The 26,280-nt window shown below is 48.6% G+C and overlaps 1 protein-coding gene across 13 annotated transcripts in view; it reads right to left on the bottom strand.

Moving 5' to 3' along the window:
* The window catches only part of ERI3 (ERI1 exoribonuclease family member 3), a 123,007-nt gene that overhangs the window by 73,776 nt on the left and 22,951 nt on the right, over nt 1-26,280 (bottom strand). For 11 of the 13 annotated variants that reach the window (XM_053660364.1, XM_053660360.1, XM_053660361.1 and 8 more), the window contains 3 exons: nt 18,604-18,720; nt 12,324-12,383; nt 7,416-7,507 (listed from right to left, as the gene is read on the bottom strand). In XM_053660364.1, the coding sequence (XP_053516339.1) occupies nt 7,416-7,507; nt 12,324-12,383; nt 18,604-18,678 (227 nt within the window). In that variant the 5' untranslated portion in view covers nt 18,679-18,720. Of the gene's footprint in view, nt 1-7,415; nt 7,508-12,323; nt 12,384-13,391; nt 13,582-18,603; nt 18,721-26,280 lie in introns of those variants that run through there. The other 2 variants (XM_037149307.2, XM_053660362.1) reach the window with 2 other exon arrangements.

Here is a 26,280-nt window from a genome sequence, read left to right as displayed (position 1 = left end):
AAGCAGAGATGGGTCAGATGGTCAAGTCATGACCCCAGCTGTTTCCAAGGCTCTCTGAAGCAGCCTGTCTGTCAAATCCTGCCACAGAGCATAGAACCAGCCTCCCAAAGACTGCTCTGAAGAGCCACAGACAGAAGGCCAATCTGTCTTCTTGACAAGCTGGGCAGAGACTGGATGAGCTGCCCCAACTCTGGACTACAGCAAAGGCCTCAGTGCCTACAGCCCTTCCTGCCAGCAAGGAGGAGGCACTAAGACCCTCGCAGATGGTCAAGGGGAGCTCCATGTGTGACAGGAACCAGGACCCAGGTACCAACACTTGCCTTAGGATCAGTTAAGCAGTAAAGAGCTGTCCAGGCAGCAACTCTACAGCAGACCAAAGCCTGAGACCCCACTGCCGAAACATCTCAAAGCCTGATTATTTCCTACACAGATTCCTGTATTTTTATTGGAATTTTAACTGAGCAAAACTTCCATTCCCAGGGTTGCTATAATCACTAAAGTTCTTAAAACCCTCTGGCACCTTCCCAGGGGGGGAGATGAGGCTGGCCACTGGGGTTCCACCCCTCAGCCTAGAAGTGCCCGGAAGTAGAACACCAGACGTTCTGTCTGCCAGGGAGACAGCAAGCATCTCCCCCATGACCCTCTAGGCCCAAAGTCCTTGCACAGCAGGCCAACTCCACAGGCTCAGGCTCTGAGGAACAGTGAGAAGAGAGCACAGGTAGGGAACTAGGGGCCTGCTTGGCCTCCACAGAAACCTGCTGTTGCCCTAGGGCCGTGGCAAATGGATGGTCCCCCAAGCCCACGATCAGGAGCCCCTTTATGCCAGTTCTAGGCCCCTCAACATGCGCAGAGGGGGCTGTCCTGCGTTTGTGAGGATGCCGGCCCCGGAGGCATGTGAGCTCTCGGACGGAGGCAGGCATCCCTCACTCTTCCAAGCCCACAAACTCTCGGCCTAAGGAGCTGTCAGGCTAACGAGGCTACCCCACCACCACTCCATCTGAGTGTGTGGCAGGCTGTACTGCACGACTGGCTTCAGGTGGCTCTTCTTTAATTAATGGCATCCCAGGCTCTGCAGGGAGCTTCACCCCACAATGAATGGCCCTCTCTCATTAGAGGCAGGCCTGCCATGATGTATTCAGGGTGAGGGCCAGGATTCATTTCCCTGTCTGTGGGTTGGGGATGGGAGGGAGGGGAGAGGCAGCAGGGACAGATTTATATCGAGTGACTTGGATTAGCTGCAGCTGAAACATGACCCCATCAACTCAAGCTGCCTTCTTGGGGCTAACCCGATGCACCTTTGCTGACGAGAGGGCTCTAGGGAAGCTGAAAGGAGGGCAGAAGGTCTGGTTCTTGTTCTCCCTGGGCTTTGGCTGCAGCTCAAAGGCCCAGAATTCCTATACAACCTGCAGAACCTCCCCCCCACCCCGATACACACACTTGGCATGCACTGGGAGCCTGGCCTGACTGAGACTCTGCATGGCCAGAAGGCTGACCCATTGACCTCAGAGCTATAGGACTGAAGCTTTGACCATGGCTGTCAGCTCGCTCTCCTGCCCTCTCCCTAGAAAACACCCTCACTCCCTACCTCGGAGAAGGAATCCACAATGTGGTAAGGCTCCCATATCTGCTGTCTGGACAGGACTCAAGTATGTCCTGATACAGTGCATCTCAGACCCCAAGCCACCCAGCACTAGGGAAAGGCGATCATCGTTCAGACACAGAATCATACTGCCAGCCATCATCTCACTACGGTGACCTGTCAGGCTGAACTTCACCTCCAGGGAGGGCAGGTTCTGGACAGCACTGCTCTTCTCCCCATCTCCCCCTGATGCTACCTCAGAAGGATCACGAGACTGCGTAAGGAAACTGGGTGGAGCCTTGTAGGCAAAAAGGAAAACCTGGGCCTTCAGTTGCCCATGTTTCCACTCCACTTCTCACAGTCTTAGAAGGAAGGCCAACTGCACTCTATTAGCCCCACAGGTGGCTCTAGGCCCAGGTAGGTTCAGGCTGACAGCAAACAGCACACAGCCCTACAAACTCCCCCTGCATATCCCACTAAACTTGACATTCGGTTTTGCTTGTGCTTGGGAGAAAAATTCCACCTCAGAGCCTGCCCTCTATCCATCCTCAGCCCTCTTAGAATGCCCAATTCACTAAGAGAGCTGGTAGGTGGGCCTCACCTGCCCCTGCCAGCCAGTTAGAAGGTTGCTTTGCAGGTATGCTGTGTCCCTAGGAGGGCCAGGGCAGAATGCCTCTGATAGGCACACACCCACTCCATGTCATCCACACTTCTCTCGGGCCCTCATAGGGGAGTATTCATACACCCTTCCTTCCCTACTCAGAAAGAGATGTAGCTCAGTTCCGCTTTGCTAAGCCCTATTTGGCAATGTGTCTAAACACATGCAAACTTAATTAGTTCAGGAGGAGAGCCCAAGCGCTTGCAGTGACAGATAAAAGTATTGGGAAATGAGACAAGTCAGGACTGCCAGGGAGTTCTTACTCAAGCCCCTTCCCCTAGCAGGCTGCTGATCAAAGGTGATACAGCTTACTGCTGAGACCCTCTGGCACACCCATGAGCAAAGGGCAAGGCTCTCAAGGGCTCAGTAACGTGGTAAGATGCACTGCATGCTTAGATGCCCCACAGGCTTTCAAATACACAGAGGGACAGAGGTGCCCAAACAATACTGGCAATGGTTTCCTTAAAATAGATCTGAGGATTCATTCATTTGTAGCTCTGCAAGGAGGCTCTCAGACAGCCCTAAATCACCCCCAACCACACCTCCCGGACAACTATGCCCTCACATCAAAATGAACGTAATAGTCTAGACCTCCACTGACTCAGGTGCCAGCAGCCAAGATAAGAATGGAGAGGGTGTTAAGCGGAGTGTGACATAATCTGCTGCAATTAGAAAAATGGAATAAAAGAAGCAAGATCGGAGTCGAGAAGACTTCTGTAATAACCCACAAAGACTATTGTGACATTAACTAGGGCAGTAGAAATAGGGATGGAAAGAAGGCAAGGACTCTGAGGAAGCTCTGGGAGGAAGACTCAACAGGATTTGGCAAGTAATTGGTATGACTAGAGGACGGAATCAAGGATGGTTCTCAGGTTTCCGACAGAGCCACTGAGCAGACGGTGCCAGTCGTTATCTGAGGGAATGCTGGGGGTCTAGGGTTGAGAGAAAGATAACCCCTGAGCGTTAAGGGGCCTATGGACATCTAGGTGTGGACAGAGAACAGGGAGCTGGACAGGAAGGCTCGGAGTTCAGATGGCGGATGGAGAGTGTCTTTTCTTCAGTGGGATCTTGGCTTTCATGTCGGTTTCCATTTCCCAGTTGCAGAAAAAGATTAGAAGACAGCAGCACACAGGGGACAGTTGAAGCTATGGCAAAAGATGAGATCATTCTGGTGAGGATGAGCAAGCAGAATACAAAGAAGACAGCTAGGATGGAGACCAAAGAAATGCCAATATTTAACAAACACAAAATTGAACAAAAAAAGAGAGAATCATCTCTAAGACGCTGTGAAGGGAAAGCTAGAGGAAAAGAAGACAGAGAAAAGTAAAGATAAACAGCATTTCAAGAAGGATATGTGGTCAACTCTGTTGAATGATGCCAAGAAGTCTCAGCCTTTCTTCCATATCCTACACCCCCCCCCACACACACACAGGATAGTCACACCACAGTTGTGTCCCAGTATGTGGTGACATCTCTATGGGACTTCACTCCATAGAGCTCAATAGTCTTGGCCACTTGGCTGCAGTCCTCAGGACACCCTAAGCAGTCTCCACTGAGTGCATGTCCCCCAAGTAAAACTGGATGATCTAAGCAAGTATCTTTTGACCTCCAGACTTCCTAAAACCAAGTGTTCCAGGTCCCCATCTGCACAGCACCAACAGAAGGGAGTAATATGCACACTTCATGAGGAAGGCAGCCCAGCATATACATATTCAATCTCCCATGGAAGGAAACCACCATTCAGAACTGAGGCTGAGCTAGGAGAAGGTCCTCACAACAGACCCTGAGCAGGCACAGACCCTGCCTCATCAGAGCAGAGTCTGACCGTCCTCATCCTCTCCAGGGGTCCTTTTCCCTGGCTGCACAGAGGGCCAGGCCTTCCCTCACGTCAGTTCTTCCTACCCCGCTCCACATCCACTCCTACCCCGATCTTTCTGTCTTCCTGACCCAGCCCTCTCCTCAGACCCACAGGCCACTGGAAAAGACCCTGATCTAGCTCCTTAGCCATTCTGTGCTGCTCAGTTGGTGAACCCAGATCTTCAAGCCGCAGACTAAAATCTGAGTTTCTCAAGGGTGGCTGGCATCTGTGCAGCTGTCACTCCTCACTTTGCGCCAACCCTACCCTTCCACCGTGCCAGAAATGGAACCCCTTTACAGAAACATTCCTGCCTGGGGGAGAGGAGAGGGGAGAAAACTGATGAGAGAACACAAAACTCCATGAGGAGCGTCAAGAAATACCAGGTAAGTCAAAGCAAAGGCAGGTCAGGTAGGCGAGGCAAGCTGACCAAGAGCCAATTCCAGAACAAGTGTTGTAGCTTAAACATGTTTAGAAAGAAAATTAAATCCCCATTTACTAAATCAAAATCCATCTAAGCAGGATCTGTGACTGTGGCATCAAAGCCCACGTAAACCTGGAGTAGCAACTCATCCAGTTTTGACAAAAGCTGGACACAAAACAATTTTGTCAGGATGGGAGCAGGTTTCTTTTCTCCAGCAGGATTTCCGCTGCCACTTCAGTTCTCATTTCTCGGTGCTTCACTAATCAGGCCCTTTCCCACGAAAGTGATGTGAAGCTGGTCGGGAGAGAGGGAAGACAGCCACAAGGAGCCTCGGCTCCAGGAAACTGGAGGGGGCAAGGAAAATACTTGCTGAATTCCTTAGACTTAGCTAACTCTGAAAGTGGATGTCGACATAAAAAGGAAGGCACCCACTAACAAGTTGTGGGTGTCAGTGTGACACCACCCTTGTCAGGCTCGTCATCGGCCTTTACCGGGCGCACGAGAAGGCGAGGGCTCTGACAAGAGCCTCCCGACGCGCAGCTCCGGGAACGCCGCTAAGCTGTGCGCTGTCACGCAGCACCACTTAGGTTTCCTCTCTGGCTGTTTTTATTTTGTTACACATTTAATTAAGAGCCTTCCCAGCAGTTATGCAGAGCCCTGCTTCTGAAAGGCAGCCACGGAGCTCCCCTCCCCCCAGTCCCTGCCACCTGACGTCCGCTTCCTCCTGCGTGCTCTATCAGAGCCTTGCTGGCTTTCCCAATCCAAACCCAAACTGACACCCACAGTCTGCCCAGTCCTTGGGTTATTTTTGGAACCTCTTTGGTGCTGGAATTCAATTCTGTACAGCTATGCGTCTCTACCAATTTGAGCCTCAGTTTTTAATTTCGTTTTGCCTTTTTCTGCTATAAAACGGATACCACCTCCTACCAGAGAAGACAGGAGGACCAAATGACATATGGAATGTGCTCATTTAAATTCTAGTTTCCTTTCATACATGCTTGAATTCAACAACCCAATGCCCCCTTTTGATTCCACACTGATTCCATCATTTCTTGTGAAGATATAAAACGGCCTCCTGAGTCACCAAAATCTGCCAGTGCCCACCATGCCGACAGCTGAATTGGTGCTGCCAGCCAGAATGGGCTGGGCTCCAAGCTTAGGAGGACCAGCCCCGGAGTCCCCAACCTCATGCCCAGGGAAATTTTCAATGTGCACATACAGGATGGGGCAACAGTAGGTTTACAGCTGTTCCTATGAAAAATAATACAATCATTAGTTAGTAATAATACAAGGATAAACTGTGTTTCATGTACTTACAACTATGAGCCTGCTTTTCCCCCACCCTGTGTGTATACGTTCATGCCAGTCACAAAAGAGTCACAGTTAACACAGATCCTGAAATGTGTTTGTGATGTGAGCACACCAAAGACAGAAAACCACCAGAAGAGTGGGAGTCCTGGGAGGCTCTCTGGAGAAGCTAGGCCTCTGGGCTGGACCTCAGGAGCCTGTGGGTGTCGGCCTGTATGCTGCCCGACCCTGAACAGCTTCTCCTGTTTGACAGTTCCACCTAAGTCCTTTCTCTGTCTCCAGTGCTCAGAGCTGCCCTGGATACCATAAACAATAACAGCCTTCCTCCTGCTCACTTCCTCCATGGGACCCTCTTCCGATTCATATCAACCCAACCTACATCATCTCCCTGACAAAGGAGTGTCATCTGGAGCTCTGGGAGCTGCGTGTGCAGACCTGGAGGTGTGCAGTAAGTGTGTGCACAGGACCTAAGGGATATGGGAGATGAGGTGTGTAGGTGTTTATGTGACCTGGGCTTGTTCCTCCTCCTGTCTTACCTAGAGGGTTGGTGTCCAGTTGCAGGCCTGACACCCATGCGGCCGGGTGCATAACTATGCTTCAATGCCCAGCATCCAAAAGGCATAAAAAAGACCTTGATGAGAAGATAATGCCTGACTGGGCAGGCGATATCACACCAGAACCGCTACTCCCAACTCTCCACTGACACCCCATCCCACGCTCAAAAATGCAGGTGTGCATGCGCGTACACACACACACTGACTGCTTGCTGCCGCCTTCAGTCACAAAGAACACAGGGTTATCGATTCTATCAATACTCAGCAAACAACGCCCCCACCACCTCCACCCCACTTTAGTTCCCTGGGGGCTGCCTGAAGCCAGGTATCCATAAGATAGACAGGAGGCAAAAGTGTCAGCCTAGCAGAGTTTTGTCTTCCAGGATCAGGAGACAAAGGAGAGAAAGCACTGGGGACAAAGCAAAAGAGAGGAAGCTGGTGACGTAGGCAACTTCCTGGAAGCAGCCCTGTCTCATCCCACCACTGGGCTCTCAGTCGTGTCATCAGGGCCTTGTATCCCAGATAAGAGGACGGTACAATGTAATGGTTAAGAGAAAGGACCCTGGAGCCAGGTTGCCTGGGTTTGAATCCTGGCTCTGTATGTTCTCGGGCAAGTTACTTAACCTCTTTGTACCCTAATCTTCTCATCTATAAAAGCAAAAATAATAAGAGTACCTATGGTTATAAAATACACTTAGACTAATAAACACTATACATCTGGTTCAGCAGTAAAGACCTCTTTTAACTCCTTCCTTCCAGGGCACTGACGGGTAGCCCGGCACTGAAGGGCTCTCCTAAGCAGTGAGACCTGGCAATGGCAGCAAGGCCCGACAACAGCAGTCCCAGTAGATCTAGCCCTCCCTGCTCCACAGGCGGAAAGCAGGGCTCCCAGCCCTCTCCTTATCCTGGCAGTCCCCGAAATCCAGGGACTCCCTGACCTAGCTGCCCTGTGGGTTTAGGCATTTAAGTCTGTGAAAGGCAAGAACTGGTCCACAGATTCCAAGCCCTACTGGCGAAGTAGCCCTTCTCATACTCACATGACTTTTAAGTCCCAGTCTCCACAGGTGACAAAAATTGACTTGACGTTTGGATCTAAGAGGCCTTCCTTCGCCATCCACTCATCGACCCTCTGAAAAGTACACAACAAGAACAGATGAGATTTCCCTTTTTTTTTCCCTGAGTCTGTGAAGAGCCACAACAGTGAAACGCAGATAAGCTGCTTGTAATCAGAGCAGGAGAAAATTGTAATCTCATCCAGCCATGGCTCTGCTCTGGGCTCTTGCCTTTGGCTCAGAACTATGAAGTCACTTGCAGGACAATCCCTGCAAGAAGAGCCCACAAGCCCAAGTGTTGCAGGGGAGGGGGCCCCTCCACGCCCTGTTCCTGGCAGCCTGCCCCAGACAGGATAAGGACAGATCCCGGTAAATCAGTCCAAATAGCTCTGGTCCTCAAAGGCACAGTCTAGCATAGACATAGGTTATGCTGGGCTTGAAACCAGGCTGGTACCCAAGCAGGGCTCCAACCCACAGGTCCATTCATTCACTTATTCATTTTACCCTCCCACCAAATGTTTATTAACCAAACTTATGAATTTGGTTATTCCCCAAATGAAAGTAAAATTAATTTCCACCATGAGTCTGGCAGAAGAAGCCCTTCGCTGGGCAGGAGCAAAGCTCATAATTAGCCCCAGACTTTATATTTCTCCTCTCTTGGTTGAGGATTAAAATTCAACGGATTCTTTTGAAGGCTGAGCTCAAATCCTAGGTAGGGAGAGAAACTGCTCCTAAACACAGTGTAAGTCTATTTCTCCCTTTGTTCCTTTGATAGGTTTTATTATTTGCACTCACACTGCAAGTACAAATACTAAAATCAGTCTATAATGACAGAATTATCATAAAAAATTCATGAAGCATAGCCTGCTTTCCAGACGATCCCAGGCATGGGGCAGGAGGGCAGCAGATCACACCCCGGCCCGCTCACACGGGAGGGCTGTTTTTAAAGGCTGTACAACATGGTAGTTAGAAACGCAGGACCGAAAGTCAGACACATCTGGGTTTGGACCTTGGCTCTTCAATATCCTGGTTGTGTCACTGATGGGAAGTCATTTAAAAGTCATTTAACTCCTCGAACTTCAGCTTCCTTCATCTATAAAAGGAGGTAGGATGACTAACTTTACAGGTTGTTTTGAGAATTAAATGTAAATGTAAAACAGTACTTAAGTTCCTACCACAAAATAGACAGTAGGCGAGAAGGGGAGAGAAGCAGATCTCATAATACAATAATAATAGATGCAGCACTAAAGAAGTAACCAGAATGCTATAGGATCAGAAGGAGGAAGTGGCTAGCTCTGCTATTTTCAGGGAAAGGAGTCAGAAAGGCTTCATAAAGAGGGTAATTGAATTAGGGGCTTGGTGGTTTGCTTGACAGGGTAGAACACAGGAAAGGAGATCACAGGCAGAGGCACAGGCCCAACCATTTTGTACCTGACAAGCAGTTATGTGTTTAATGTCTGCCTTCCTCACAGATTGTAAGCACCATGAAGGCAGGGACTCCTATCTGTCTTATTCCCTGTGTCGCTCTCTAACCCAGCATAGGGCCTTCTCGGTGGTTATTCTTGGACCGACTGGAATACAGGTAAGGTATAACGTGACCACACTCCACTGTGTACAGAAGGAGGAACAGGAATTGAAGCTGGACACTATGTTAGGCCAGACTGTGAAGGGCCTTGCGTGCCCGCAGGTAATGAAGAGTACACGGAAATCCTGAAGTGAAATTACTTCTGGCAAGTGTAGGTTGGCTCCCTGTACATCTCAGAGATCCTGGAAGTCTGGCTTGTGTTGATGCAGTCCTTGAGTAGGGCCAAGAATCCTATCTAGTTCCATGGCTACAGCAGTCTAATCTCCCAGAACATCAGAGACATCAGAGCTACGCCCCAGGGCCATATTACATAGACCCTCCTCATCATCGGTATACCAGAGAATCCTCCTTAGACCAAGGATCCCCCCACCCCTAAATTCTAGACCCTCCAGTGTAGAATGGTTTGTGTCCCCAGCCACTTTGGCCCAACCCTTTGCGGAGACAGACAGAAACACACACATACACACAGCCTTTCCCCCAAGTCACATGACGAAAATAAGGCAGGCCCTGGCTGGTATGGCTCAGTCGGTTGGGTGTCATCCTGCAAAGCAAAAGTTCAGTTCTGGCCAGGGCATCAGCCTGGGTTACAGGTTTGGTCCCCGACAGGGACAGAAGGCAGCTAAGCAATGTTTCTCTGTCATATCAATGTTTCTCTCCCTCTCTTTCTTTCCCGTTTCCTCTCTATAAAAGTAAATAAAATCTTTAGAAAAGAAAAGAAAGTAGACTTTACACAAAAAGCAGTAAGGCAAACCTGGAGCACCCTAAGTCACCTACTGGCTCCCCACTGCCCCAACTCCTGCACAGTAGTCCTGGAAAAGACAGCAGGATAGGACAGAAAACTGTTGGGAAGCAATGCCACGCACGACTGGGCTTTCACCATGAAAAGCACTTAATATTCACTGGGGTCCTTGGAAGCTTGGGGCCTAGGCCATTCACTCATGCAGCAGATATTTAGTGAGCACTTTCTACTATGAGCCTGTAACAGAGGTGATACCACATTAGTAATCAGGCCTGTCCTCTTCCTTCCCTCCTACTTGAATGGATAAAGGGTTGGAGGAACCACTAAGATAACCTCAGTCTTCCAAGTCAGCCCCAACCCTCCCAATCATTCCCACCCACCGCTGCTGAGGGTCTAGAGGAGCCCAGCCTGAGCCTACTCAGAACAAATGAGTCAGGTGGATAGATGGATGGGTGGATTATGGATGGATAAACAGATGAGTAGGTGGGGGTCGGGGATGAATGTGGATGGCTATGTGACTGGATGGATGAACAGGTTTTCAAGAGCCTAGAAAGTCTACCCATTGACCCTGTTTTGGGATGAGGGAATGACCACCATTCACTCCTGTATCTTGTCTCTCCCTGCTGGTTCTAATGGCTTCAGACTGGGCAAGGGAGGTGGGAGAGGATGGTCAGGACAAATGAGCTAAATGAAAGAAGAAAAAAATTTTTTTAAAGAACAAATGAGTCAGGCACACACCTAGCTAGCCACCTGATCAGGATCTTGGTTAGCACAAAAAGTTAGCTCTTTAGCTCTATAATCAACTAATAAGACAAAGCAGAGCCTGGTTGGGTCTCCTTATCTTGCAAGACTGCCTATGAAAGGTTGATGCCAGAAATCTTCCCATTCCCCACAAAGTATGCTGGCGTAGCAGAAAGAGCTTCCTGGCTGAGACTCAATCTTCTGAGCACTCCTTTCCTGGGCTGGCCTGGGGTCAGCAAGAGGATGGCTCCTGAAGACGACATCTCCCCCTCAGCTGGCACCACTGAGGGGAAAACCTCATAAGCCCTCCAGTCCAGGTTTTGTACTAGTGTGGGAGGGGCATCTTCCTCCCAGGAGCCCAGAGACATCCCAGCAGTAAGCTGCCTCCCTCAGGAGCCAGGCCCTATCTGGGGATGCCAACTGTGACAGAGAGACAGGTCCCTTCTTTCTCCTTGAGTGTGGCCCTTTGAGGAGCAGCAGTCCATGCTGGGGAGGCCTCAGTTGTAAGAGTGAATCTTCTGTCAAAAAAGAGGGTCAGTGAGGTTGGGAGACAGACATCTCTGAGCTCATCTTATCTTCTCCCAGTTTATTGCAGGCACCTAACGCTGCCCCTTCCCAGAGCTTGACTGGGCACAGAGTCTGACCGGGCACAGAGCCTAGGCTCACACACTCTCGGGGACAGGAAGCAACCGTACCACTGGGAGAGCTGACACCCGTCTCTCCACCCTGACCCCGGCTCCATCCTGAGGAGCCCCAGGAAATTCAGCCCCAAGTCATCCTGAGGAGCTGCAGGAAATTCAGTCTGCATTCCTATGGGACAGGCTGACTTGGCTGAATAAACAGCTCTTCCTCCCTCTCCCGGCCACCACCCTCTTCCCCCTTGGCTAACTACCTCCAAAGCAGATGTGCCCTGCTCTTCCCCAGGTACTCTGCTTTATCCTGTGCTCTGACAGGGGCTGAGCATTAGGCGTACTGGCCTTAGAGATAAATAAAGCACCTAAGGAGATAAGGAGATCCCTAGGCTTTTTCTCTTCTCCCCGCCCCCTAGAGAGGAGTGGTCCCAAGACCTCCCTAAAAACCCCCAACAAAGGGGGCTGGGAGACAAGCAGAGCCAGTGCTCTGCCCTTCCTCGTTCCCTTAGGCTGGAGCACCAGAAGCTGCGTCTTAACCTTTTCCAGCTCCCCGAGGAGAACATCCTAGAAGTGTGGTCTCTGCCAAGGGTTCTAAAGCCTTTAATTTGATTTCCCTCACACAGGCGATTGTTGTAATTATTCTGATTAGGAATCATTACCCAGTACAGCCTCTGCACCCGACAGGCACAATGCGTCCAGCGGCAAGCTGCAGTGGGGCCGGCGGGCCCAGCCGCACCTCCTGGAGGAGCTGACAGCAAACAAAAGCCATCAATAGGGAGTACTGGGTGAGTTAATGAAGTGCTCACATGCCACAAGAAGCCAACACTGAAGCTAAACAAAAACACCTCCAGTCCCGGGGGCCGGTCCCCCAGTGCCACAGCTCCACTCCCCGACTTCCCGACCTGCCCAGCGCAGGAGGCCCAGAACCGGCCAGCACAGGACCAGGACGGGTGGGGGCCCTCCACCAGCCTCGTGGCAGCACTCGGACATCTTGTCAGTAACCCTGACAGGAACAGCTGGAGATGACAGATCAATGGTTCAATACTCTCAACAGCATGTCACTGATGTGACAGCAAATGTTATTCTAATCAAGCCATAATCATAGTCAAATTACACAGCTACATTCTCAGGAGGGGAGGGAGAGAAAGGCAGCAGGAAGGGGTCAGAGGTTAGGAATTAAAGGTCACTCAACCTACCTCCAGCACTTGCTGCAGGCTTGGCTGACCATCCACCATGGCTTGAATAATCCCGGTGAGCTGAAAGGAAAGATAAAGAGCCAATGGATGGAAAACTCGAAGTTGGGCTGAATGAAGTCTTTCTTTTCTGTTTCTCTCCTTCTATTGTAAAGAGCTCTGGCCGGCACTGCTTTAGGTTGAGAGCCTGACAGGAGCCTTGGGAGTAAAGTCCCAGGACATGCTCTAAACGTCCTAACAACACGCCACCCTGCAACGGGGACATGCAGCTACGTGCTGGTCAGGGTACACCTCATACCTGTTTCAGTTTTCATTTGCAAAAGTAAAAACAAAAACAAGATTTTACATGTCTTCTGTGTTCAACAGGCTCCATAATGCCCCAGAAATTAAAATCTCAAGGAAATTCCCCTCCGAGCTTCACAGAGGCTCCCGTCGGACTTAGGGAAAAGCCACGCAGGACAGGCACGCTGGGCTGCCGGTCCACCCCTTCTAGGGGCCTCAGTGCCCAGCAGCACCCCCTCTAACACCAGGGAAGGGCCAGGGGCGTCCCACAGGCATCCCCCCTTCACCCTGCATACCTGGGCCCTCAATACCAACTAGCCAATCAGGAAACAGCACCTTTAACTGATGGGGAAACTCGGGCAAAAAAAGCCTACTATACAAACCTGGTCTAAAGAATTGCTGACCCACAGGCCTACGCTTAACCCATCAGGCTTAGGTTGAAACAAGCTTGCTGCTTTGATTCGTTTAGAAGTGAAAATATCCCTTAAGCACAGTCTACAACAGACTGCCTCCAGGATCTGAGGCAGGGGGTCCTGTCCACAGAGCCAGACTCAGCTGGAAACCACCATGCCCATCGTGCCCATGGCCGCTCCCAGAGAGAGGGGCACTGAAGTCTTGCGTGGGAACTTCTATTTTTTTTTTAAGTGTTGGGGGGACAGATTAAACTCCAATTAAACTATAATTACATTTAATGAATACCAAATACCCAACTCACAGAAACCGCCGGCACTAAGAGGGAAGGTTATTTTCTCATAGTGACTTACATGGAATGGTAATACACACCTTTTAGGGAAGAAATTTTCATTTTAAGAACGCTGAGTTCCTCTAGGTGGGTTTCTGTAGTTCATCAAGTCATTATTAGGTGGTATTTTAAGGAAGTGTAAGGACACAGCCACTCTATTTTATATTCCAGAAACTGTTTTTATATTAATCTGTATTTTAATTGGGTAACAGCTGCTGCCTACAGACTTCCCATGGTCTAAAAGGAAAATAAATTAGAAAGATTAACTACACTGTTGTTTCACAAGGCTTTAACCCACAGCATGCCCACCCGGCTGGCACCTTCACACCCTTTCCTTGCTCGGGAGACCAAAGAACTGCCCAGCAGAGGGAGGGCCTGAGCCAAAGAGAAGAAGGATGGTCTACTGAGGGCCAGAGAGGGGGTGGTGGGGGATGAGCCCCGGGTCAGCAGCTTTAATCTCGGAGTGCTAAGACTCCTTTTATTTAGCCAACAACTATTCATGGAGAGCCGCAATGTGCTGGGTCCCATTATAGGAACTAGGGAGCCAGCAGTGAAGAAAAACATGAAAACCTCCATTGAATCTGTGTTCCTCTGGGCAGCCCTCTCCTATGCCCAGCCCTGCTAGCACCCAGAGCCTTTACCCCTTTCAGAGCCCCACACTGAGCAGGCGGCTGCCCTGTGTTTTGTCTCAGGTATACGGGGGTCAGAGCCGTGTTACCAACTCCGGCTCCCAAATCCAGATGATCGACTATTGCCCATGTACCCACCACTGCCCTTTCTGCCCCAGCTTCTCTCCTGCTTAGTTCTTCCAAAGCCAAGCCACATCCCCAAGCTTGGAGCTGGGACTTTGGGCCAGGACTATCCTGGAAAAGAGGGCTCACATGGCCATCTTACTTCTTGGAAAGTTCTTGGGTCTGCATGCCCATCTCATATCTGGTATGAGTTCCTGGGGCAAGGGTACAATACAGCTACTCGTTTTCTGGGCTCCCACCAAGGGTCACTCTGATTAGCTGAACACTGATGGGCTTCCAGACACAAAGGAAACCAATAGCACCCTTGCCAAGAACACTGCCTCCTTGGAGATGGAAATTTGTTCAGCATCTCTGTATACCAGAAGCACCTGCTCTGGGTCCTAGGAAAATCACTGCCTTGGGAGAGGATATCACTCTACCAAAAGGGAAAACCAGGGGTGCTGCTCTGCAGGAGCTCTCACTACGGCCTAGGCCTACCTCTTCCCACACTGGGGTGGGGGCTGGGGCCCCAGAATCCTGAGCTTTCTCCAACTCCCCTTCAGTGGCCAGTAATCTTAGAATCACCAGCCCAAGAGGAACCTAGTAAGTTCAGCTCCTTCCCTCTCCATGCTTCCCATACCACTGCGGTCTAGCAAAACAGGGCTTACAGCTGACTTCCTAAAGGACTTGAACTCAACCCCTAGAGACACAGGGGCTTGAACTCTTGGTTCAACTAGAGGCGGCTTTCCAGGGGGAGGCCGCATCCCCCCCGTATCAATTCCTCCAAGGATGGACTACTATCTTATCAGCTCTGACAAGGCACTGGATGAAGATGGGGTGAAATTAAGGAAGTTAGTCCCTATACCTGACACTGACAATCAGTAAGACACCTACCTGTAAGACTTACACCATAAGCTATGAGAGAGAAGAAAATTTAATAAAATACTGGGAAGTTCTACCTTGGGTATAACTTAAATCTTTCATGTTACAGTTTAAACTCATTCACACTTGGGTTAATATATATTTGTAAAAAGCTTTCACATCCTCACAATGAAAGGTACTAGAGCAAAGCCAAGTATTATTAAGCTGAGAACCAGGGCTCACAGGCTAAACAGAGCTCAGAGACCTTAACCACTTAAAGCAGGAGAGGTGAGAGGAAGAATTAATGCTGCTCTGTGGTTCCTTTCACTGAGGGATTACAGATTAACTCCCGCTTCCCCAGACTCGGAAACTGCAAGGCAGGGGCTTTTGACCCTGACTGATAACACGGCTGGCTACTGAGATCCCCTACCCACACAAGGGCTTTATCCAGGAATGAGCTGGCTTCATCATAAACACTAGCAACTACAGGAAGCAGCCCAGGATACTTGGTGCCAATAGCATGTCAGCATCCAGCACTTTCTCCTTTCACAGTTTATCTCTGACACAATCGTATTCTGACACCAAGACAGTTTGTTGATTACATAAGCGCTTGTCTCTGGCGTGCAATCTGATAATCAGACCCACTCCTCCTGCTCAGACAAAGAGACCAATAAATCTCACCCTTTATAAGTGCAGGTGCAAGAGAAAACCCTTTACTGGCATTTAGCAAAATGGGTATTTTTCTAGTTTTTTTCATGACAATGACAAAAAAGACTGCCCATGGTCAGGAACTGTGTGGCAGTCCAGCTGCTGGAGACCGAGATCTGCTGAGTTGGAGCAGATTCTAAAGATAGGAAAGAAAGGGTGTAGGAAGGAACGAAACACCTCCCATCCTATCTCTCTCAGGACCACGTCCCCGGGCCGACTGTCAGCTGAAACTAAGAAAGGACTTCAAGAGGGCCAGTGCCATGTTCATGACACAGAACAGGAAGAGTGTCTACATGCGAGCTACAAACTTACCCGAAGCAGGATCCCTCTTTCTGCTGCCAGCCCTGAGCCAATCTCTCTCCCCTTCACACAAGTATGTGCTTGTGTGTATTCATGTGTCATGTGCACACACACACACACACACACACACACACACACAGGAACACCAGAGTTCTTAAGAACTTCTTGTGCCCGAAAGGAAATTCTACTAGAGGAGCTGCTTAGGCCCAGCCAGGAGCTCTGAGGTCATTTCCCTAGCTGGCAAGGCAGCCGCTGCCAGGTCGCGTGAGGTTCGAGAACAGCAGCTCTCACCCTGCATCCGTCTCCCTTTGCACAGCAGCTCCACAAGGTGTGGAGACAGGGCAACGTCTGCATGATCCGAGGTTTTCCGAAGAAGACTTTACTTGCTCAAAAGAGCAAATCAGCAGTAGTTACTCTAGCACAGGCCAGAGTAACTGTGGTTGAATAATTCCTTGACAAGATTCATTCATTTAAGGAACACATATTAAGTGTTTGCTTGGTATCAGGCCTTAATGATGGAAAACAGGTGGATCAGATCTAGTTTCTGCCCTCAAGGAACTCACAGTTCAATGGAGAGATGGATAAACAATTACAGTATAATGTATATGGTCAATGTTATTTTGGGGTGAGTACAGCCCCGCCTTCACAGAGGAGGTGACCCTCAGCAGAGTCCTAGGGGACAAGCAGGGGCTGGGGGAAAAGAGTGCTAGCCTCACCCAGGTGAACGACCATCACGTGCACAGGTGGACTGTAAGAAGGTGACCTTTAGATGAGGGAAGTGAGGGGAAGAGGAAGCAGGGAGATACGAGGCTGGACAAAAAGGCAGGGACCAGGTCGGGGAGCGTTTTGAGCTATGCAAGGCCGAGGCAGACTGTGGACTCAGTGCCTGCAGCACAGCCACACCTTCACTATCATAACAAGGATTTTCCAACACCGCCATGCCTACTGCCACCCAAATTTTATATGTATGTCCTTGAGTGAAACTTTCTAGAAAAAAGCAACATAGCTTTCATCATAGTCCCACAATCCTCCCCCTCTCCTAAAAAAGGAAACAAGCAGCAGCAGCCCTACTCTAAAAAATATCCCTTTTCCCAACACTACTGGGCAACCCCTCCTGCCCGGGCCGAGCCCCAGCAGCATTCTGTTCCATCCCTAAGCAGGCAGCCACCTCGACGGATCCGGGCCTCCTTGTCTATGCCAAGCAGCCTAGCTAGAGCTGAGTCCCTTGAGGGGGACTTACACACAGAGAAGAGGAAGAGACGGACAGAGAACACTCTGCTTTCAGACCACTGGAGGGCTCAGGTAACTAACTGGCTGGTTCATGGAAAGTTTTCCCTTCCCTTCCCATCAAGAAAGGGATTTCCATCATCATTAAAATGTTGCTTTTTCAAAAGGGGCAAAAAAGACAGATTAGCACCCCCTGGTGGTATAGGTAATCCCCAGGGAAAGGATGAAAAAACAGGAGACCCCAAAAGAAGCAAAGACCTCAATATTGTTAGCTAGAACAATGATAGACTTGAGAGACTGGACGCCTTGGCAGAGAGATGCCTGCAACAGAAGACCCACCCGAGTCAGGCGGCAAGCACTGGCATCAAGCCCAGGAATGACCTTCGGGGCCTCATATCTGGGCTAAGGCCTCCGCAGAGCTCACTGAGCCCATCCACCAGCGGCAGGCAGGCCCTTCCTCCACACCAAGGAGATTGTTATTTTGAAATTACTCAAGAACTGCTTTCCTCCTGTTTCATTCATATGTTTTAAAAAAGTAGGTCTGTAAATGAAGGCACTAAGTCTCTAAGGTACCCCAGCGCCAAATTCTGAAAGAATTCTAGAAACACTCATGTTCTCCTATCACCTCTAATACCACATATTCTTGACCATTCTTGGGATTTCACCATAGCCTGTGCCCAGAGAGTGTAACATAACACAGCCCAGGGGAAAGGGCTGCAGAAGGCTCTCCGGACAGTCGTGAGAGTCAGCACTCCAGTGGGCCTCCTCCCTGCCAGTGGCTCATGTGAGCCTCCAGCAAACATCAAAATCTCCGTTAGTCCCAGCTCCAGTCTGTAAAATGGAGCCAATACTAATCTGGTTACAAGGTGGCCAAGCACAGCACCAGACTAGGACAAGGAAAAGGGCACTGCAGTTCAGGCCAGGCTGTGCTCATACCCAGCTTGGATTGTTCCTCTCTCCTTGGTGATAGTGTGTGCTTCCCACAAACTCAGCCAAGGTTTCACATAGGGCTACTTTCCTTGAGGACAGAGAAACATCACTGGAAAGCTAAGAAAGCTGAACCTCTCCTTCTCAGAAGCTAAAATCTTCACCTGTTGCCAAGGGGCCTGAAGGGAAATGAAACTCAGGAGAAGCTAAGCTCCAGAAGTACCATCCTGCTCCTAGACCCCAAATGCCAGGTCCCCGGGAAGGGCAGGGATGCAAGGAAGGGAAATGCTGGGGAAGCTGGGACAGATTGTGCCACTGCTTTCCCTGGGTCTCCTATGACCAGAATGACCCAAGTGGAGTGGCAGACTGTAGAGCCAAATGCGGAGTCCAATACGTACCCACTTTAACTGCTGATAAGAACTAACTTTCACTAATCGGCCTGTATACCAATGATCCAAAAGCTCCTGCCCCAATAGCCCTTGCTGCCCAGTTCCAGGGCCCTTACCTCTGTGCAGAAGGGAGTAAGCTGTGGATGGATTACAGGCTGGACATACATGTGAAAGGTAGACTCAATCTCCATGGTCCGGCCATTTAGCTTCAGGATGGGGAACTCAATGATCTCCTGGAATAGCAAAGACAAAGACGAGAAAAAAATAAAATTTTTATTGTTTATTTTAGTTTTTTTAAAATCAACCATTTCAAATAGTAACTCTGAGAGTCAGGAATGAAGGAGTGTTTTGAACTCATTACTTCCTGCCAGGCCAAACCCAGACTCAGTGGGATGGTGCTAACTCAGTCATAGCCCCAACCCGCCCACTGTGAACATTCTCACAGGTTCCAGGGACGATGCACAGGCCCCACCCCATGGCCTAGAAAGGAGAAGTAAGACAGTAGTACACCCTGCCCCAGTTTCCCCAAGTGCCTCTCTACCAGAGGCTGGCTCAATCGAGCCACTAAACGTCGGCCCCTCCTTCCCCAGCCCTGGGAGGGTCCTGGGTCTCCAGCCATACAGACAACTGGCCATCAGACCAGGGCACAGCTTCCTGGACATGAAGTTTAAACACAGCTGAGTTTCTTCATTAGTTTTTACCCCCACCAAAAAAAAGATACATAATAAATAAAGCCAAAGGGGATACTAAAGAGGAGAAAACTGAGCAAGAGTAATAGGAGCTACTGCCTCCCACCTTTCTTTCAGGCAGTAAGCTGTCCCCGCTACCACCAGCTCCCCCACCCCAAATCGCTTAACCAGCCCTTCCCAGTCCACTGGAACGTAATGGAAGAGAAGGAGGAGGAGTGACAATTTGTTTGGTGTCTCTAAGATTAATTTGTCTCCGTTATTTAATAGAGATGCACAGCACCAAGGTCCTGGTGTGCAAACAGGCTTGCAGAAGGCTGGCTGTGCAGCAAGCCTCACACGTCGCTCCCGGGAAGGGAGGGACGCACGGCGGGTGGGGAGGGGGGGCTGGCACAGGAGGAGAGGGCAGGGGAGAGCACACTTGCACCAGAGAGAAGAGGGGAAACGAGCAGAGAGAATAAAAAAAATTATTGCTTTTTAATATTCAAAAACAGTTTGCGAAATTTAATCAAAGCAGAGGAAAAGCTAACATTTTTACTACTTTGACATTTTTATTAGCGCTTTCATAAATTTTTAAAACATGAATGGAATTAGTTTACAACACACACACAAAAAAACTGCCTGAAAACATCTGGAAGAGACAAATAGGAAATAATAAAAAAAATAAATAAAAGCAAAATCCTCCGAGTAAAATTAGCATGTGGAAAAGGCCTCCACTGCAGAGTGAGAGAGAGAAAGAGAAAAGGGGGGCTCTGCCCAATCAACGGTCCCAGCAGTCAGTTCCAGCCACAGCCCTCTCCCAGGGCCCCCATTCTGGAGAGGACCTTTCTAGTACCACTAAAATCAAGGCAAACCAGTTCTCCCCAGGGACAGCCGGGAGAAGCAACAGGGAAGCTGTTCTGCACCTGACAACATGTAAGAAACAGGCACGTGGAAAGGCGGGAGAAAGGGCCAACGTCCTGTTACCCAGGGGCAGCTAGGCACCCTTTCTCCTACACACACCCACCATCAAACTTATTGTTAAAGCATCTATTTTTATCTGGCAAATTACAGCAGGACCGAAGACCAAACCAAGACGATCAGATTTCATGATGGAGCAATTCAAAGGTTCTGGTTGCCTGGTCTCCTTGGGGTGATCCCCAAAGATGGGGAAGCTGCCAGGAGCCCCCCAAAACAGGAAGGGCAGAGAGGCTGCAAGGCTGGAGCAGAGGGGGAACGGAGAAGAGGCCCAGGCTGCTGTTTAGACTGGGTGATGCTTCTCCTCTCAACACGTTCCTCAATTCCCTGGGCCTCTCACTGGCCATACACCACAAAACCGGCCAAGTGGAAGAGAGTGTTGTGCTGAAAACAAAATTAAGGTACACACACACAAAACGCATATTGGTCCCCCTTAAAATCAGATCGCCAAGATCTCCAAGAGCTAACTCTGAGGTGGGGCTCACCTGAGTCAGGCTTATCTGACTCCTTAATTTCGGATGTGCCCTTCCTCTCCCATTAAGCAAAAACAAACAAACAAACAACAACAACAACAAAACTTCCCAACAGAAAGAGCTCCAGAGCCTGGTGAGTTTGGCTGCCCTGGTGTCTCAGGAAACAAATACAGCCAGCTCCTCACTAACAATGTTAGCTGGGCCCACAATGAAATTTAACCTGTGACACAACTGTACTTTTCATTTAAACTTTCATTTCGAGAGAAGCAGTGTTTGGAGACCTGCAGTTTGTCCTGCTAATAAAGACAAGTGTTGGGACCTTTAAGGATGCCATTCATCTCTGGCTTTTATTAAATTCAATTTTCTTAAGCCCATGATACATTATGAAATTAGGAGTTGACATTCCTCTGGAAACAAAAATATCTATCAAACACAAATAGAAAAAAAACCTCTATTACCAAGAATTTATGACTTAAAGTTGATCTCTTTCCACTTTTTTGCAAGCACATGGTTTGTTTTAGATATCCGAAATGTTATTATGGATCTAGAATTTCATTAGTATTTATTATAAAATAGTAAGCGCTTCAGCCCCTGCTCTGACTGGCACCAAGTTAGCATCCCCAATAGATTCTCTGGAAACGGCCTGCGGGTTTCCACACTGCAGCTCCATCTTCGAACCTCCCTGCTGCTGGCTTCTCATCCCTGGGGAAATGCAGCCAACCTAAGCTCTCATATTCACCATCGCCCTCCCAGAGAGGAGGAACAGCCAAGCCTCAGGTCCATGAGAAACGAGGGGTAACTCGGAGAGGGCACCCAGAGGTATAGGTTGAGCACATTAATTTCAAGAGCTTATGAAGATGTGGTTAAGAGCCAGCTTCTAGGGGCAGTTGCTTCAATAATGAAACTTATTCTCACTCTTTTTCCTTTTCCCTCCTCCAATTTCATCATTCCCTTAGAATGATGAAAGAAGTTTTGGGTTTTGGGGTTTTTTTTTTAAGGAATAGTTCAGTGTATGCCTTTAAACAGGTAGCACCATAAAGGAAAGAACCAGTTTGTATTTACCAGCCTTCTTTGCTTCCTCTGTTAATACTTTCACAGTTCCTTACACTTGTATGTCATCTGCATTCAATTAAACCACCGGTGCCCTACTGTGTGCAGGGCAGCATACAGGTGCTGGGGTGGGATTTAGGGTTATGATGTGGACTCGCTGTGGGGGGTGCCCGCAGACTGCTGACCAGTAACGATACGTGAGCGAATACTGAACAACACACTATGATAAATATCTTAGTGGAGGAGCATCCCAAGTGTTAGGCTTTTCAGTTTACAGTGTGCTTTGAAATATTTTTATTTTACCCTTATTAATCCTGGAAGATAGGTCCTATCATCATTATCACCGTCATCTTGAGGTCATGGACCAATACTACTTACCAGGCAGGGGCTGCTAGGGGTGCACAGATTAATACAAGGAGATGTGGCTCCTCTGTATGAGGTGCCTAGAGTCTCAGCAAGGGGTAGAGAAAGGCTGGACCCAACATCCACAGGGTCATGCGGAAAATGGAATCGTTCCATTCCTTCCATCTATTGTTTACTATGTGTCAGATGCTCTGCTACATACAATGATCTCACTGACTCCTCCTAACAACTCATGAGGTGAGAACCATTATTATCCCATTTTACAAATACACTAAGGCCTAAAAAGAAGCTGTCATTTGCACAAGGTTATACTGCTAGTAAGGAATGGAGCTGGAACTCCAAATGGGGAAAATGAGACTTTAAAAAAGTAGGATTAGCAGCTCTGAAAATCTGAAGAGTCAAGAAAAATCTGATTCTTTTAGTCTGAAAGGCTGTCTTTGAGGAGCTCAGTCTATCCCTTAGGAAGAGCAACCACTTCAAGTTACCAGAGCAATAAATGTGAACTCTCCAGGCAGAAAGTCCTAGAGGATTGCTTTGGAGCCGACACCACTATGGGTGCAGGGACGCAGATGGCGCTGTGCTCTCAGCTCCGGAGGGCAGGAACCAGGAGCCTCCGGTTTGCATCTCCAGCACCTGGTTCCATTCTGGCAGACTTCACTCTCTCCACTTTTGGTGAGTAATCATATGAAAAGGATGATAAATGGCAAGACAGAAGCCAAGCACAGGCTCCAACAGATAACACTCTGCTCTGGCAGAGCTCTCCACGGGACCAGAGAGGTGAAGTGATCTACCTAAGCTGGCAAAGACAGTAAACTAGAATTCAAATCCAGACATGGAACACTCCAAAGCCCTTTCTACCAGATCCCCTGCTTTACATCTTTAAGTGGTTTCTCATCCTTCCTCAACAGTGCCCCAGTTTTCTGTTTGCACAGACCAAGGGTTTCCTGGAACAAAGGACTTTTAGGGCTACAAGTGGGACAGTTGGTCACCCTACACCATTCTCAAGTTGTATGCAGCGCTAGGTTGTCGAAGAGTAGAGCACCAAAAACCCAAAAGGCTGACGATGGATGGGAATCGGCCACAACTTGAAACTAAGGTCGAAGCCTTAGAAGTTGGGTTTTTCAAAGTATCTCTGTTTCTAAACTAACCGCATCTGCTGTCTCCCTCAATAAAATGCCAGCTGCGAATCTTTCTTTTTAAATGGAGGAAAGACAGAAAGATAAAAAGGAAGCATCAGGTAAATATTCTTTTACATTTTTAAATGAGCAGAGGTGTAAGTTGGAACAAGGGCTTCTAAATGTAGCCGCTTTCTAATTGCTCAACTAGGAGGGCCAGAGATTTTCCTGACAAACTGAGGACAAAGCTGCAGCAGCATTTCAAATGAAATTTCACACCCGCAGTCAGTAGATTACAAGAAATAAATGTACAGGTTGTTTACAAGGTATTCCAACTCCCTCCAACTGAAGTATTTACAGTGATAAGATTATATCTGAAGATAGAACAACAAAAGGATTTTAAGCAGGAAGGACTTAGTTTAGCCTTGAGATTCTCTGACAATGGGACCAAGGGTTTAATAAATAGTGTACCAAACTACAGACTTTTCCCCAAAGCACAAATTCCCCTTTGCCTAAGCGGATGGCTCTATGGTCCTGTCTGAAACAAGGGAATGAGCGGATTTTTCATGGCTTTCCCCTCCCAACCTAGGAACTGGCATTCCCTCAATTTACAGACAGTAACAACTGCATAGAAAGTTTTAAACATGTGTCCCCCTGCATAGAAAGTTTTGATAAAATCCAAAAGCAACATCATACCATAAGGCAGAAAAAGTAGTACTTGGCAAAAACATGGGCTTTATCCAAATATTTGGTTTTTGGAAAGAAGTCCCATAAATGGCAGGTTCTTTCTCCGAGGGATCAGGAGCTTCCGGGCCACAGTGAAAAGGGGAAGTTAGGAGGGAGAGGTGAGAGCTGCGCTGGGCAGCGAATGGGGCATGCTTTGCTTAACAGTTTCTTCCTTGGGGGAAAAAAAAGACATTTTATGCACAAGGAGCTTATTTCTTAAACAAACACTCGTGGTTTTGATTTACACCACAGCCTGCTCCTAAATAATTTATGGCGGGTTAAATTTATTGCCGAGCCCTGGCTGGCTGCAAATTCGAATTGCCAAATAATTAGATTTTAGGGCAAAGCTTATAAATTACCCGTCGATTTGTCCGGACTTGTTTGTCAGTTGCTTTGTGCTTCAGGTCATCTTTGGCATTTGGCTGTTTGGGTTTTAATTGCTGATTTACACTTTGACAGATGAGAGCTGATACTAGAAGTTTCAGGACAAGGAAAGGTAAAAAATATTGTAGCTTTAAAGGGCTGATTTTTCACCTACATGTCCCCCTTCACCCATCCCCATAGACTCCAAAGCAATTAAAATGTAGAAATGAGGCTGTAAATGAATAACACTATTCTTTGTTGGGGGCAGGGAACAGTGAATTATAATTTACAGAAATCTGAATTTAAAAACATATATTTAATATCAATAAATAAAAGAGACCAAAAGTCTTAGAAACCGTGTGCTCACCCAGGGGTGTGCACAAGACTCCGGATCAGCCTCAGTTCAAACATTTTTAGATATTCAATAGTAATGACTTCAGATATTAGTGGCCTCTATGAAGCCAACGCTTCAAGGCAACAAACCACCAAATGATTTCTTTGTAGCTACCTGTGTACATATATTTGTCATGGAATTAATTGAAGCAAATCTCAGGTTATGTGTAGGCGAGGCGCCCTGGAGGCAGCACTAAGGGAGGGCATGGGAGCAGTGCCAAGTCCAACTTACCATTCCTCTGGAGGGAAAAAATCTCTCTGTGTGGTGTCTGACTCTGTCCGCTATGTTGATAGAGGGCCTGCAGGCTCTCTCTATGCTTCCTGGAGAATTGAGGCCTGCCTCTCATTTACCTGCTGTACCCCAATAGTTTACTATGAGGCCATGAGTCAGAATACAGTAGTAGTAGTAATTCTACTAATAAGAGTGAACACATACAGCCGTTACAGGGAGGCACTATCCTAAGCACTTACATTTATCCTCCCAACGGTCCTGTAAGATTGGTACTACTGTTAACCCTATTTTGCCAATGAGGCAACTGATGCATGAAGGGCACCAGTGACTTGTCCAAGGCATGCCACACTGCAAGTAAGCGGTGGAGACGAGCCTCAAATCCAGACAGACCAATACTGGAGTCCATACCCTGAACCACTATGCTATGTCGCCTCTCATTTGAACAAAGTCTGCCCAGCTCCCCTCACTATGAAGGTCCAGGTCTCACATTCTGGGACTTGGGCATACGCAGCCAAAGCCTGTTCAGTTAACCACCCAACAAGGTGGGGAAAAATCATGCAACATTCTTGAGATTACAAGATGAATTGGAGGCTTAGTTAGACAAAGACCATTTTTCCAGTCAATGCAAAAACTGTACTAAAGATCCACCAGCTAGGGATGAAGATGTGGGGTAAGTGACAGGTGATCAAGCCAGGCCCAGATCCACGCAGACAGGCAGAGGGTTCTGATCAGGCAACTTGGGTAAGAACCCAGAGAGGCTGGCTGGGCTTCAGGAGGCCTTGTTCAGTAACCCCATCCAGAGCTCCAGGGGCTCCTGGTCTTGTCACAGAAGCCTGCATCCCCACGGGATGCTTCACCGATTCCCTGTCCACATCTGACACCCAGATGCTGGGACAGGGACACGGTTGTGCTAGCATGATAGCAGATTTTGAAAATCACTGGCATGTAAGCAAGCAATACACAGACTGACATCCTGCCTACAATGTGCTGAATGCCTTCTCACACACTGACTCATCTGATCCCACATCTCTGTGAAGCAGGCAGGAATTACTACCCTATTCTATGGAGGAGAAAGCTAAGGCAGTGTTCTCAGCATATCCTCCCTCACAGGCAGCATCTCCGAACTGAGAACTTAATGAACACACCTGGCCTCCATCCCAGACTTTCTGAATCAGAAACCCAGGGGGTGGGGCCAGCAATCTGTGTTTTAACAAGCCCTCCAGGTGATTCTGATGCTTTCTCAAGTTTGAGCAGTATCCTGAGGCACCAAGTTGGGGGCTCCTCACCAACATCACCAACCACCACATTCCACATGTCATGGACTTCCTTTAAGGACCACCCCAGCATTGTGTCTCTAGTCATGTGCGAGTAGACCTTATCACAATGGCAAGTTTCATCCCATTCATTAGTCCCTTAGTCCTCCATCCCCAACTAC

The sequence above is a fragment of the Artibeus jamaicensis genome, unplaced genomic scaffold, assembly GCF_021234435.1.
Source record: "Artibeus jamaicensis isolate MK-2021 breed Jamaican fruit bat unplaced genomic scaffold, CSHL_Jam_final scaffold_847, whole genome shotgun sequence".
NCBI classification, from domain to species: domain Eukaryota; kingdom Metazoa; phylum Chordata; class Mammalia; order Chiroptera; family Phyllostomidae; genus Artibeus; species Artibeus jamaicensis.
Note: the sequence above shows the minus strand (reverse complement) of the source record. Positions and strands in the feature narration are given on the sequence as shown.